Source organism: Cyanistes caeruleus, chromosome 18 (assembly GCF_971803275.1).
Source record: "Cyanistes caeruleus chromosome 18, bCyaCae1.hap1.1, whole genome shotgun sequence".
NCBI lineage: Eukaryota > Metazoa > Chordata > Aves > Passeriformes > Paridae > Cyanistes > Cyanistes caeruleus.
In genome coordinates this window covers 751,113-766,430 of record NC_141718.1, presented here as the reverse complement: position 1 = coordinate 766,430, position 15,318 = coordinate 751,113, and the positions used below count along the sequence as shown (strand labels likewise).

General features: G+C 45.4%; 1 protein-coding gene across 10 annotated transcripts in view; it reads right to left on the bottom strand.

Moving 5' to 3' along the window:
• The window catches only part of TMEM132D (transmembrane protein 132D), a 224,851-nt gene that overhangs the window by 145,611 nt on the left and 63,922 nt on the right, over positions 1–15,318 (bottom strand). For all 10 annotated transcript variants that reach the window (XR_015277856.1, XM_086856464.1, XM_086856461.1 and 7 more), the window contains one exon: positions 11,436–12,324. Coding sequence is in view for 9 of the 10 variants with exons in the window: in XM_086856461.1 (XP_086712587.1) it covers positions 11,436–12,324 (889 nt within the window). In the remaining variant the exon portion in view is untranslated. The remainder of the gene's footprint in view (positions 1–11,435; positions 12,325–15,318) is intronic.

Genomic DNA, 15,318 nt, shown 5'->3' with positions numbered 1-15,318 from the left:
CTGGCCAGGTTTTAATTGCCCCAATCCCTGATAACATTCTCCACAGATTAAATGACTGTGGCACAGGGACCCAGCCTCTGTTTCTATGCTGGCCAAACCAAAGCCCAACTTGGTTGGCTTGTTTCTGTTTCATCCTGTAAGAAATATTGATTGCCAATAAGAGGAGGGAAAAGAGACAGGTACATCAAACAATCTTCTCTAAATCTCAACCCTTTAAAGTGTAATTGTTGTGAAGGAAGGGCAATGCATCTCTCAAGGATTTTGAATGCTGCCTCCCCTGCAGCATCCTTGGACAAATGTGACTCTGAGTGTCTCTTCTCCAAATACCCACGGGGCATGAATGGCCCAGCTGAGTTTACAACAGCAATAAAGAACAGACTTTAAACCCAGTGTGGACTCATGTATACAGCAGAGTGAAAAATAAACACACTAAAGCTGCTACATAATTCTGTCAAGCATATGGTTAAGTTGTGATTTTATTTAGAAAACAGATTGTAAGAGAGAAGTGATGACAGCTGAGTCTATATTGGTCAGTCATAAATAAGAGTATTCTAATAGAGCTGGGCTTGTTACTGATCACATGGTGCCACACAGATTTAACGAGAGCTAATCACTTAGAAAATAGAGCCTTTAAAACACATTTTGCAGTGCATTTTTAACTTCACATTGCTCAGTTGAAAAATCCATGATTACTGCTCCTAACTTTGAACAGGGTGATGGGGAGTTCCATTTCTGGGCTCAGTTAGACTCTGTAGCTCCTTTTAGACAAGGTGAATCCCCCTTGCAGTGCACAGAAAGCCCCAGCTGGAGCTCAGGGGGCTCCTGCAGCACTGAGGATCATTCCTGGGACACCCCACTGCCAAGGCTCCCCTGCACTGATGGCTCTCACTTTTGTTTTTTCCAGGGCAGGGAGGAATTTCTGGGCTCTCAGACTCACTGAGCCCTGGGTAGGACACTGCAGACCCCAGAAGTGTCTCCATGCTCTAAATGAGAGCACACATTGTGAAATCCAGCCCAGACTGTGCTCGCTCCCAGTCCAGCTCAGGCCAGCAGAGTTTATTGCTCCCACTGCCTTCAGTGTGCCACAGGGAGGGAGCAAATGGCACAGCTTCTATTTTCTCTGTCCATGGCTCATGAGCTTCTTTTATCATCATTGTCAAATTCAAGGGTAACGAGCTTTGAGTGATTTTTCTTGTTTGCTTCTTTTCCATACAAGATGGAGCTTGGGAGGGGCAGAGGCTGCAGCTGGAATCCCCTCTCTCTGCTCTGCCAGCACTCCTGCCTGGGTGGCACTGTATAATATATATAAATATATATAACAAAAATATTTATATAAAGATATGTATCTAAATATAAAAATCTATCTAAATATATATAGATACATAAATGTATCTAAATATATATATTTTTATAAAAATATAAATAAATACATCTAAATATATAGATATCTAAATATATCTATATATATAGATAGATATTTATGTATGGATATATATTTAAATATATTTTTGTATATAAATATATGTATGTATATATAATATATATACACAGAGAGTGGATAAAAACCTGTCAGTGTTGCTACACGTTGAAGGTGGGATAAATGCTAATTTCGATTATTAACCTGTTATTCCTGTAGGTGCTCGCAGGGCACTGGAAATGGAACAAAAGCAATGAGGATGTTGCTCTTTGTGTTGGTTTCCTCTGGAATCTGGCCTGGCCCTGCCAGGATCCCAGCGTGTGTCGAGCCTGGCACTGAAAGCCATTACACACCAGCAGACAAACAAGTGATAATTACCAGCCTTTACATGCCCATTAGGTTAAGTATTCTTGAAAGTATATTCATCTGCCATCACATTTGCATTCTGATAGCAGATGAGAGAAATTGGATATTAAATCTGTTGGCTCCCTCAGAGGGCAAACAGAGCAGAGAGTCTATTAAATGACAAAAGGAGAAAAAACTCCTTTCTGCTTCCCTGTAGTGTGTGCCCTGTGTCAGGAGCTGGCAGTGTTCATCCAGCCAGGGCTGAGCTAACCCTGCTGCCACTGGAGGGAAACCATCAGCTCTCCTGGACACTGCGAAACCCAGCCTCACTTTCCTGCTTCAGCTCCTCTGACTGCAAAATCAGACAGATATTTTGTAAAAGACTAAGAAACCTAAAGATAAAATCAATCTCTTAAGCGCAGAAGTCCTTTTTATCTATGTTTTCTGCCTCAGCATTTACTCAGTTTTAAGGAATACAAATCATCAGATAACCACATACTATTAATTTCTAGTTTTTCCAAAGTTTCCTGGCACATTTAGCAGCATATTCATACAGTCCTCCAAAGAACATTGTCTTCAACTGCTGAAATTTCTTCTCAGCACCTCTATGAATGAATTCTACCCTTCCTACACGCAGTTTGTTTGGTTTGGGGTTGTTTTTCAGGCAGAGGCACAGGAGCTGGCCCTGGTCCCTGTGGAACTGCAGCCACCCATGGACACACAGAGTGATGTGCACGGATTCCTGAGCCCTGGAACTGTGGAACTGCAGCCACCCATGGACACACAGGGTGATGTGCACGGATTCCTGAGCCCTGGAACTGTGGCACTGCAGACACACAGAGTGATGTGCACGGATTCCTGAGCCCTGGAACTGTGGCACTGCAGACACACAGAGTGATGTGCACAGATTCCTGAGCCCTGGAACTGTGGCACTGCAGACACACAGAGTGATGTGCACGGATTCCTGAGCCCTGGAACTGTGGCACTGCAGACACACAGAGTGATGTGCACAGATTCCTGAGCCCTGGAACTGTGGCACTGCAGACACCCATGGACACACAGAGTGATGTGCACAGATTCCTGAGCCCTGGTCCTGCAGGGCAGCAGAGCAGGGCCCTGCTCTGCTGGAGATGGAAAGCAGTGTCCCACCAGAGCTGAGCCCTGGTTCAGCTGAGCCACCTTCCCAGGCTCCAGCACATCCAGCTCAGCCTCCAGGCACAGCCACATCTGCCACGCTGCGAAGATGAGAAGTCTGCCATAATTGAAAAAGATTTTGCCAATACCATCTTAAGTAACAAATGTACAGTCAGTCTCTTGGTGCCTCTCAGAGAAATGAAAAAGCACATTACAGCCAGGCACTTGCTGTCTGACAAGGCCAGAGCAATCTCTGCAAGCTTTTCCTAAGAGAATGGAAGAAGAAAAACAAACAAACATTGACTCTATTCACAGCACTTACTCCAGTAGTGCCTGGCTGGTCTGAAAACACAGACAAAAACCTCAACACAAGCAGAGGGGGCACAGAACACCAAGGATTATTTCCACACTCAAATGCACTCCTCCCAGTTCAGAGGCTGAAGCCAAAGACTGTCAGCTAGACAATGACTTTATAAATTGCTTGTGGCTTTGAGTAGGCACTGGAAGTGTCCCCCATGTCCATGGAGTTCTGGAAGGAATTCCAGTGCTCTGAAGAGGCGGCTGTGAATCCCCAGGGTGCTCCCAGGGGCCAGCACTGCACTCAGAGGGACACAGCCAGTGCCACACTGGCCAGGCTCCAGGGGACACTGGCTGCTCCCTGCAGCTGCAAATCAACATCTGGAACACTGCAGCACAGCTCCTGAGCGTTCAGCTGGGCTGATCTTCTAAAATCAAGCTGATAAATAATAGTACACAGCAAGAAAGAAAACCACTCTAAGTGCATGGTAGGTGGGACACGGTGAAGGAGGATGAGATCAGCTGCTGGCCTGTGTGAACTTCACCGTGATTATTAATGATCAGAGAACAGCCCTTGCTCCTCTATTCAAAGGGCCTGAGAACACTCAGTACAAAAGCTTTGGTAACTCACTCCTCTCAAAATTATTCCGAGCCACTGGAGTCATAATTACACTGTCATAATGAAGAGGGAAAAAACTCTTCTAACAAGTAAATTCTTGTTGTAAATTACATAATGAAAGTGGTAATTCCCTCTGAAGTAGGCATTATCATGTCTTACTGCCCACATCAGTTCATTATGGTGCCTGTGCTGTCCCAGCAGAGCCTTCTCTTGGTAAATGAATGTTTTGGGATGATCTTGCCAACTCGGGACTTATTACATAATTGAATATGGAAACATTTAGGCCATTAGCATACATTTAGAAGTGTCTTATTTCACAGATGTTAATTTATCTTGGGGAATGCCCTTCTTTCTTCCCTCCTCCTTTCCCTCTTTCAGTTTTTTCCCTGCAGCCACCTTTATTTATTCAGTTTGGTCCTAGTTCAGCCATTTGCAAGCCCGTGGTGAGCAGCTTACTATTTTAAAACCTTCCCAAACTGAGATTTGAAGTCTGTTTTCCAAAAAGTGCACAGCCAAGCACTTCCTATCTTCTCTCACAGCTGAAAAGTATCACCAACTCCAGGTGATAAAGAAAGCTTAAACATCTCTACCTAAATAATGAGATTTTTCAGGCATTCCAAATTGTTTTATCCACCTAATTATTACAAGATCTCAAAGCCATGCATAGAGCTTTTCTCTGCAGGTATCTCACTTTGGGAGTCTTTAACAATACATTCCCTCTAACAAAAGGGTCAAGAAGCCTCAGTAATCCTGTGCTCCAGGAATGGAGCTCCTGGAGACATCCCAGGGGTGCCCAGCATCGCAGGCTGTGCAGCTCTGATATCCCAAAGGCAAAGCCTGACAGCCAGCCTTTGTTTCACCATTTGAACTCTGGATTTAGATCAGATTCCATCTGCTATAACACAGATCAATTATTTTGTGCAATGAGCTATCTACCCCGGGCTATTACCATTGGTATTCTTTGTGATGGGGCTGGAGAGATCAACCAGCACAAACACTGATCCTGGAACAGCAGCTCCCTTCCCTCCATTCCCACTGGAATTCCAGGGAAGGGGGTTAGAGATGGAGCAAACACAGAGCAGTGAGCTGGGAAACAGCAGCAGAACTCACCCAGCACGGAGGGGAGCAGAGCAGGGAGCCAGGAGAGAGGAAACGTCAGGGAAGGGACTGGTGCAGGCACATCTCATAAAGTGACAAGGCAATTCATTACCATGGCTTCACACAGATGTTACAAGGATCTGGCAGATATGTTTAAGTAATAACCTTAAAAATCTAAAAGGGCTCAGATTTGCCATTAGAAGTAGAAAACTAATGTTCCAATTTTTTTGTGATCAAAAATGCACTTTGAGCTTGCCTGATGCATTACATGAGTGTGCGAAGCCTGGATAAATGTTACCCTTAAAAAATGCAAAAGCAACACTGAAAAGTCAAACTATTCCAGTAATTTCAAATCAAAGATTACTTTCCCTCCCATGAAATGTCTTATTCCTCAGTGTACTTAGCTTTTATTTTTAAAACTACTTTGGAAATAGCAAAAATCCTCACCTGGCTGAGATTTCACATTTTACTAGAATATTAGAGGAAGAGTTCTTTGACCCAAAGTTTTACAAGAATGTTCTGTGTATTCAGACACCAAAATACAGATAAAAAGCGAGCTGCTAGACTCGTGAGCAGTAACCAGGGAAGCATCAGAGCTGGAATGGGGATGTTCAGGTGCTGGGTGTGTGATCCCCAGTGCTGATGGAGGATGGAGCAGTACAGCAGAGCCCTGGTGTCACCTCCTCCTGCAGCCTGTGCCCACACAGCTCCCACCACTGCCCTCAGCCAGGGCACATCCCTCTGACACGTCCCCAGGTGAGAGGGATGGCAGCAGCAGCACCTGCAAACCCTGGCACTGCCCCTCTCCATCTGTCTGCCCTCAGCAGCACAGCCCCGACAGCACCTTTCATACTGGCTCATTTCTGACCACAAAGGAGCCCCTAATGCATTCTCCACTGAGAGCTAAGCAGTTCTGGGGGAAGAAAATAACACTTCTGACATCAAATCCACCAACTGGGGCATTTGTAATACCCCAAACCTCCCCTTCTTTACACAAACCACCAACAAAACCAACCCAAACCTGTATTCCCCAATGATAATCAAGTTAACTTGATCTCTGCTAATGTTTTTCAGCTCCCTAAATTAATTAGTTATATTGGAAAACTAGTTTTCCCTAGCCAAATCTCACAGTGTCTCCAGAAGCAGCAGACAGTAATTCTGAAGTGTGGATCAGCAGGGCAGTAGTGCAGTCCCAAACCCAAAGAGCTCCCTGATGTTTGTTCCAAGTGATCAGGAGAGGAGGCAGAGCCCTTTCAGCAGGACAAGCAAAATAAAGCTGTGCAGCGAGGCTGGGACAGCGAGGCTGCAGCCCAGGGCTGGCCAGCAGAGCATCCACACACTGCTCACAGGGATTAAATGCCTGGCTGCTCCAAGCACGGGCTGGGATGGCTTTGGGAGGAGGAGAACAGACAAACCTGGAACAGCCACCGGCTGCAGGGCCACTCGTGTGGGTAATGGTTTGCAGGATCTGTCTCTGCTTTCTGACACCTGCTCAGGCAATGGGAGCTCATCCTCAAGGCAGAGGATGTTAACTGGAATAATTTCAACAGAAGGAACTATTTTCTTAACAGAATCTGCAAGTGCAACAGGAGGTAATAGAGTGCCCTACAAGTCAATAGTTCTTAAGCACTTGTCTCCACAGTGCCGTGGACAATTTTGGGCCATTAGCAAGTCACTTAGCAGTGCAGGATGCTATTTTGCCATCCAGAAGATGGAGAAAACGATATTTGCTTGAGTAGCTCATAAACATGCTGTGCAAGTTAATTCCTCCCTGAGCAGAAGGTCTGGGAGCTGGAGCAGCAGCAGAGGGAGATTTCACCCAGCCCTGCTGCAGAAACACCTCTGCACCAGCTCACCTGGGCAAGCAGCAGCTCCTCCATCACACAGCAAGGGACTCTCCTTCCCAGGGCACTCCTGCCTACCCCAGCCTCATCTTAACATCAGGACTGAGCCGTGAAAAAGACAAATGCAGAGGTGGTATTTCAAAAGAAAAGATCATTTTGGTTTGTTGGGTTTTTTGTTTAATTCCCTTTTGTTCACAGTTATAAGAGAGGGAAAAAATTCAGATTTGAGAAGCTGTTTAAAGCAGAATGTGGAAGGGGATGTTTTAACTGTCTGAACCAGAGCTATGGAAGGAAGAGTAAAAAATGTACAATAGGATTCTTTTCAGTCTGGCACAGGAGGTACAAACTCAGGGCTGGGTACCATGAAATAGCCACATAATCTAAGGCCTAGAGAAAAGCCCATCTCATCAGAGTTTTATGTGCCTGGTAACCTTCCTGATCACCACTTACCCCTGATTGTTTCTGCTATTTAAATATGATTCAGTTCAGCACAAAGAATAAGATTTGATTTAGCCCAGCACTAGAAGAACACACAAGCAATTTGATAAAATGCCAGTCTTGTTCAAATTTTCTTGCTGTATAAATTGAGTGCTAATGATCTCCACTCTGCTCCCCTCACGGATTTATGCAGCCCTTTTCATGTCTGCTGGATTATTATCGATTGATTGTTAGATAAAAAGGGAGAATAAGAACAAACTCATGTTTGCTCATGGAACAAACTCTTTGGGCCTTTTGGGGAACATCTTCCCAATTATCAATAAGCACTGCTTGTTCAACACCAAGATTTCACAGGAGTCCCTGCATTCCCACAATCACCATCATTAAAAATGCCACAGGGAAACCACAAAGCCTCTCAATAGTTTATGAAACTGGTACCTGCAGATGTCCAGCCCCCAACTTGGGTTTACAAATGCGCAAATAGCATTCATAGCTTATAAAAAAACTTAGTTTTCTCCTAACACTGGAGGTTTATGACTTTCCATTACAACCTTCAGTCATTCCCTCACACAGGATTCAGTAAATATAATTAGAAATTGAATAACTGTAAAACAAAACCAAGCTGCTGCTTTTTTCACTCCTGAATGTATCCAGGCCTGACACTCGGTAGCTCACGGCAATTCCAGCGCTCTAATTTCTTTGCTGATTCATCTCCAGAAATAGGAAAACAAATTTAAAAGGTTGCAAGTATCAATCCTGTTGACTTTGAAACAAAACACAAGGTTGTGTTTCTCAGGTCCAGCAAACCAGAAGAAAGCTAATAAAGAGCTGTATGTACAGCGTGGGTTGAGAAAAGTCCTGTTCCCAACTCTGGGAGACTCTGGCATCCCTGCACATATCGACTGCAGTTTAACAGCCCTGAGCTCATTCCAGCAGGAACTGGGGCTTGTGGCAAACAGAAATTGGAATTGTGCAACACCAGAGCTTTGGGGCTTTAATTGCTGAAAGCATTTGGAAGGACTGACATGAAATTATATTTCATGTTTTCCTTTCTCAGCAAAAACACTTCAAATGAAGATCTCACTTCAGTTTCAGCCCCCAGCACGTGTACCTTGAATTGCAGAGAAACAGCAGAACAAGGCAGACTGGGATATTTTCCATGGACACCAGGGGACCTCCAGCACCCACGATGGAGAGGAAGAGGAGCCTCCAGCCTTGCCTGGCCAGCAGCAGTGAGAAGGTGAAAAGAAGGGGAACGAGGGGAAGCGAGTGTTGAATCAAACTGAGAAACCCCTCAGTTTTCTAAGGCCCAGTCAAGCAATATTCCGTATTTATCCATCATCTGTATTTCATCTCCTTCCTTTCCTCTAATCTCTCATGCTCATACAGAGCCAAGACAAATATTTTTAATTTCCCTAGCTCATTAAAAAACAAAACCTAGGCCCTGGCTCCTGTGGTCCAACTCCTTCTCAAATTAAAAACAGTCCATCAGTTCCACGTTCACTCCTCTAAATCTTCCCTTGTGCAGAACAGCACAAGATAAAAACCAAAGGTACCTTTCCCTAAATCTTTCAGTATTCACAAGTTTGCAGAGGGCTCCCCTTGAAGACGATTTCCTATTAGAAAGGGGATAGGGTTTACTCTAAGCACAATAGTTCTGAAACAGAATTCAGTAGTGATTTTTTTTCACTTTTGGCTGTTTTGCATGTCTGTTTCTTCATTTTTGACCTGTATATCCTATATTTTCCATCTGTTCAAGCCACAGTTTCCAGTCCACTGGAGCAAAAGCAATGGTAAGAGCATTTTGCCAGCAGCCCTTGGCCTCACTTCATGAATATAGTTCCAAATCTTGCTGCCACTCAAGACAGAACTTCAAAAAACAATGGACAGGTTCAAAATAAAAATGAATGCAGTTTCTCATGAAAGAGTTACACTGGAGGAGGGAGGGAAAGAGAGGAGAGAGAATGAGAGGAGATCAGAATGAGAGGAGACCGGATAGATGGAGAACACATCTGGGAGGGATGAACACAGGAACCACAATTCGAACCCAAAAACCCCAGGAAAAAGCCCCTGGAGATGCTGTGGGCAGATCAGAGAGAGGACTGGCTCCCCACAGGGGCACAAAGCGTGTCACAATGCTCTGGCACCGCAGAGCTCCCAGCCTCAGCGCCAGGAACTCTCACAAAAGCAGGGCAAGAGAAATCAAAGCTCAAGAAAGCAACAGCAAGCTGTTACAAAAGTTTGTTTTTTAAAGGTAACACCCAGGTGCTGTTTTTAAGACAAGAATGCCACACTTTTCATTTTGAACTGATATTCGCTTCCTATTTTTAGCTTATTTTTTGTTTTATGATACCTTAGATCTCCGACTAAAAAGCTACAATTCAAACGCATCTTTTCCTTTTTGTTCCAGAAAATTCATTTTAGAAGCATTCCTTTACAAGCTCAGGTGCTGAGTTTTCATCCTAATTTAAACAAAGCAAGGTTTTTGAAAATTTTATAAACCTATATGTAACATAATTATCATGGTTGTAACCAGCTCCACTTTTAATGGATTACAGCTCATGGAAACAGAGATGCTTTGAAGTGAGATTTCTAAGACTCTACAGAGTAAAAACAATAAACATTTTTTACCTTAATTAATTGTTTTTAATGTTTACAGTTAAACCTATTTTCAAATGTAGCAGAAGTTTCCATGTCTGCTGATGTGATCCCTTTTAAGTCGTTAGTACAGAGAATAAAGACATCCCTGGACACTTGCTATGAGGAACTTGGATTGTCTGGCTTGAAATCAGCACTCCAAAACAATTGAAATGTTAGATTGACTCAGAAGATGAGAAACAGATATGGTGAGGAGAGGTGTTTGTCCTCCACCAGGTGAAAAAGAAATAATTGCCCTTGAGTCAGCAACCAAAGGCTGTGGTAATTCAGTTTATACATCACACACCTGCAAAGGGAAAATGTCCTGATTTTAGGGCAAACCATTTCCCCACAAATCTCCCTGGGGGAAGGGGAGGGGAAAAAGAATTCCTGTGTGGAGCTGTTCCTGCTGAGGCCAGTGGTGCCAAATGTGAGTTACTCCTTCCTCCAGGCCAGGGCAGACATGAGCTCCTGCATGTTCCACTTCCAGCCTCAGCCATTTGTGCCCTGGAACAGGAGATGTGTCACCACGAGAGGAGCCTCATCTCAAGCCCAGCAGGCTGTGATTGCCTGGCTGGCAGTGCCAGAGCCCCTCCAGTGCCCAGCCCAGCTGTTTGTGAGCACAGCTGCCAGCCTGTGCTATTTGTACGAGCAGGGAGGTCACTGCTCCCTCCTGCCATGCACCTGCTCTTCCAGAGGAACCTTCTGGCAGCTCTGGCAACACCCCCCAGCTCCAGGACAAACCTGAGACAAACCAGCCTCATCCCCAGCCAGTGTGACATTTACCTCAGCTCTGGGGGCTGAGGAACGAGTCACTACGAAGGGATAAGAAATGGAGCGATCTCTGCAGACACAGATTTCCACTCCTCAGCCACACAACCCTCACACAGTGCTGGGACACAGGTGACAGACAGACAGACAGCTGGACAGGTCCCCTGGCAGGCACCACTCACCTGCCCTGTGCCCCTGCTGCTCTGGCTGGGACTGTCCTGGTGCTTACAGGAGCTGCCCAGGACACCTCAGTGCTTGGACAGAATGAGGCACTTGATGTCACATTCAGACACCAACCACCACCCCCTCGGGCAGATCCTCGCTTTCAGAAGTTGTTTTGGTAGATCAATAATACTTAGGAACCTCAAACATCCTGTAATGCAGAGCCAGGCTCACAGCAAGCTGGGGAGAGATGCTGAAACACGTGAATCCTCTTAAATGCCCATTCTTGCTCATTTCCTGTAAATAACTCTGCGGATTTAAGCTTCATTAATCTCAACATGAGTCCAGTGAGAGATTAGGAGAACTGCAAACTCCAGCTCTCAAGAATTTAGATGTTATCTCCTCCTAATACATAGATATGTCCCAGCTCTACCATTTCAATTTTTGTAAGCATTCCTCAAAGGACAACTTGAGGAAAAGGCCTCTCAATCCAAGAGACCACATCTCAGTTAATTCAGTATCACACTGAACACCACGAGAAGCAGCGAGTCAACCAAGCAATACAAGTTTTGGAGAGCAGCAATTGATGGACTGTCAAGTTTACACAGAGAAAGCGACTTCCAAGAGCAGAGAAACAAGAAGTAAGGTACCAAAGAAAGAAAAGCAGCCTTACCTCAGCGTGAACTGATCTTCTGTGGAGTTTTTAGCAACAGATACAAGGAAAGTCAGAATGTCCCCTTGTTTGACGGTCTTTGGTGCATACTGGATGACAACATTATTATCCAACCTCATTTCAGTTAAAGAAGGGGCAGCATGTGTCTGGTAAAGGAAAACACTTCCAATCCTCTGCAGGGGAGGTCCCGACTCATCGATGTCATTGCGCCCTGAGCGGATCCCGTTACTTTTCCTGACGTCCTCCTTGGCGCACTCCCCTCTCTCATCTCCTGCTTGGATGGAGTAGTAAAGCTCCACGGGGCTCCCTTCAGACCTGTCCATCTGCTTCTTGCGGCCCGTGAGCACGCTGGGGGGGCTGAACCAGCTGGGCAGCAGCTCCAGCTGTGCCACGCACAGCCCCAGGTCCCCCTTGAGCCGGCAGCTGCCGCGCACCTCGCGCGTCTCGCGGAAGGCGAACACGCGCAGGCAGGGCAGCCGCTCCGCGGGGCTGTACTCGTCCCAGTCCCTGCCCACGATGTAGAACAGCACCTGCACCCTGGGCTTGCTCAGGTAGATCTTGGTGCTCAGGATGAAGGCCTTCAGCTTCCAGTCAAAGGAGAACTTGTTAGTAGATCCAAAGGGATTTGAGGACAGCATTAAGTCCTGGGGCACTACTTGCTCAATGGAAAAGGGTCCATAGCTGGCGTTCAACACGGGGGGACTCTTGGATTTGTAGATCAGAAAGGATTCCACCCGGGACTGCAGGCTGGAGTTCCTCATGATGTCCTGGTTGGCTTCCTTAAGAAAGAAGGAAATATCTGCGTTGTGGATGCGATAGGTGACGGGCAGGTAGGTGGGCAGCAAAGAAAACCTCTGAATGCTCTCCAGGATCCCTCGACTCTCAGTCACTGTTGGAAGGAAAGGAGAGTTTCAAAGATCAGATCTTCAAGTCATGCAGTGATATAACCTCTCTGACTTTACTGAGGGGCTTGGCAGTGCTGCAGCTGGGATTAGTGGCAGCAAACCTCATCAGTCCATGCAGAGGTGGCCTGGGCAGATGATGATTTATCTGATCAGCTTGGAAAACAACGCTTTATGATACGTTCTGCATGACAGGCAGATTAAAAGAAGTAGCTTGTGCAGGTTTACACATGCCAGAGGTCACTTCTCCACTTGCAATAAACATTTATCATCAGAGCCAAAGCGACCCAGTTAGCACCCACACATCTCAGCACTGACCATTACAGCAAGCTCCACCTGTGCAGGGATCCAAGGCAATGATTTTACAGCAAATGCTGCCAATGGAGCACCCAGAGTTCACTCCAACCTTCTCAGCACTCTCAGGCAGTACATGGACTCTAAATGGTTTCCTGCACAAGGCTGAATTTCACTTTAAAAATATTTAGCACAATAGCCACTTACACATGAGCTCCTCTACATCACTCCGGTGAGGATTTCAAAAGGAGCTGTATTTGCATCCAATTTACAGCCCTTTCTATTTCATTTTATCCACCAATAGAGGTTTATTTCTGTAAATCACCATCAGGGTTCATTGCTGCCCAACCCTCCACCGTGCCCTGATGCAGCTGCATTACCTGGAGGCTGTACATCACTGCACACACAGAACATTTCCAGTGGCACTGAGCCTCTCCCACTGCAGGGCACCTGTTTTAACTGTGCCAGCCAGCAATTACCTGAGGCAGGCTGTCAGCCACAGAACAAGCTCTGCATCCTTTCTAGGAACTGGCAGGCCCAAAGAACAAACACAGAAACTTAAAAAATACAGATGTAAATACAGTATTCACCTTTCCTGTTTGAACAGCTGACCTTTGTGCTCACATCTTCTACCCTAATTATGAAATAAATTACCTTTTTTCCCCCCACAGCAAATTCAAATCCTTACTCTTATGCAGAAGGGGGACAAAGGCTTACCACAGATGGCTTTCAAAGACAACCCAGTTTCTCAAGCTCTAATTCACAAATGCTTTAATAGTCTTTATTTTTTTGTTTAGCATCTGACCTAAATATTTATTTGCTCATGAGTACTGTGGTCCAGTTACTCCCAGCCATGAATCTTCCATTTAGGTGCTGCAATCCACTCTGTCCAACCTCAGACATTTTTTCTATATCCAGAAAATATAGGGTACTACTGTTTCTTTCCCCTTCCCCTTTGTCTGTAGGCTGCAAACATAACAGATTTATCCTGCAATTTATGTAGGAGCAGCACCTAAAATCCCAAAGCTGTGATCTTGTTTACAGCCTCCAGGCCCTGGCACAATGCAAAACAATAAACTGAAGTTTAAAAAAAGGAGCAAAAGGCTTTCTAGCTGTAAAAGCAAAAGTATCTGGCTTCTTAAAAGAAGCTAATCCACAGAATCACCTAAAAGTCAGCAGCAAACCAAAACAAACTCACCCTAGATAAGTGTGGCCATCTCAGAATGAAAGAGACTGGGAAGAAAGTCCAGTCTCCAGTGGGCACAGAATTCCCTACACAGCTGTGCAGTTGCTGAAGCAGCAATTGATCACTATCAATTGTCACTGCTCACATTGATGGGAAATCAGTGCTCCAATATTCAGTCACTTGCTTGGAAGAGGAAAATCAGCATAATCAGAAATTAAAGACTCCAGCCTATCTGCAGCAAGAACCCTGAGCTTCCCCCTGTGCTGTCACACCACTAAAGAACAGTTTCCAAAAAAACCCCTTTGCTTTTGGTAACCAGCAGCATTCTAAAGGGCAAGTACCCAGAGAGCAGTGATAAAGCCAAATCGATGTGTCACAAAGAGGAAAGCAAAACAGAACCCTGCAACCCAAGAGTCATGCATTTATCTGTAACAAATTAAAAAGAGAAATGGCTTCAAGGCCCAAAATCACCAATTTCTTTTTAAGTCCTCTCCTCATTAGCATTTCAGACTGCTCTGCCTGCTTCACTTTATAATGCTCCCTGTGACCGTTTCATCCTTGGGAAATTATCATTCTTCTCCAAGAGCAATGCTGATCCCAACCTGCCAACTTCTCCCTCTTCCCCCAGTTATTACAACTCTCATTCCAGCCCCACATCCCTGCAGACCTTGTTAGAAAGTCAGGGAAAGAGGGTTTGGACATCAAGGCTGCAGACCACACTGAAAAGCTTCTGGGTGAAAAGGTGACTCCTCATTTCTTGTAAGAGAATTTTAAACAAGCTGGAGTATTTTACAGACTGCAACATACACTTAACAGCAGATGCTGAATAAAGCAAATTAAACTTGAGAGATGCCAACAAATCACCTGTACCATCACTTCTAAAAGGACTGCACATTCTTTCTGTGGAAGCTATCAAGCATCACCACTGCAGTGAGAAACCAAGAGTTTGTAAGTGTTGAGTCAGGCAAGGAGGAAATGCTCTGAGCCAAGATGCTTCAGCTTCATGAAACTCACAAGACAAGTCAGGTACTGATGTGTTTAAAGAGAGGCCTTTGCAAGGGAAACATCACAACAAAGCACACCTGAGCCACTGACACCAGCCTTCACAGGGGTTCTGCAAAGGGAGCTCTGCCCCACCGCAGGAATGATCCAAAGGCTTGGCAGGAGCCACTCAAATGCTTCCAGAGAAGGGCAATAAACCCAAACAAATTCATCCTTTCCACAAGCCTGACCATCAGGAACTCCCTGGGTAATTGTGGAAGTCGAGTCTCAGCACCAAAGGATGTCCATGTGTGCAGAGAGCAGGATCCTGACACACAGACCCCGTCCCCAGGCTCGGGGAGCTCAGGATCTCCTCCTGCACCTCCCCTGCCCAGCTCGGGGTCCCTGCCATGGACACAGCAGCTCCTGCTGCCTCCAGGGCCTGATCATCAGGCACATCGAGCCTCTCTGACAACAGCACTCAGCTCTGATGACACAATATTTTCTGTTAATATCACAT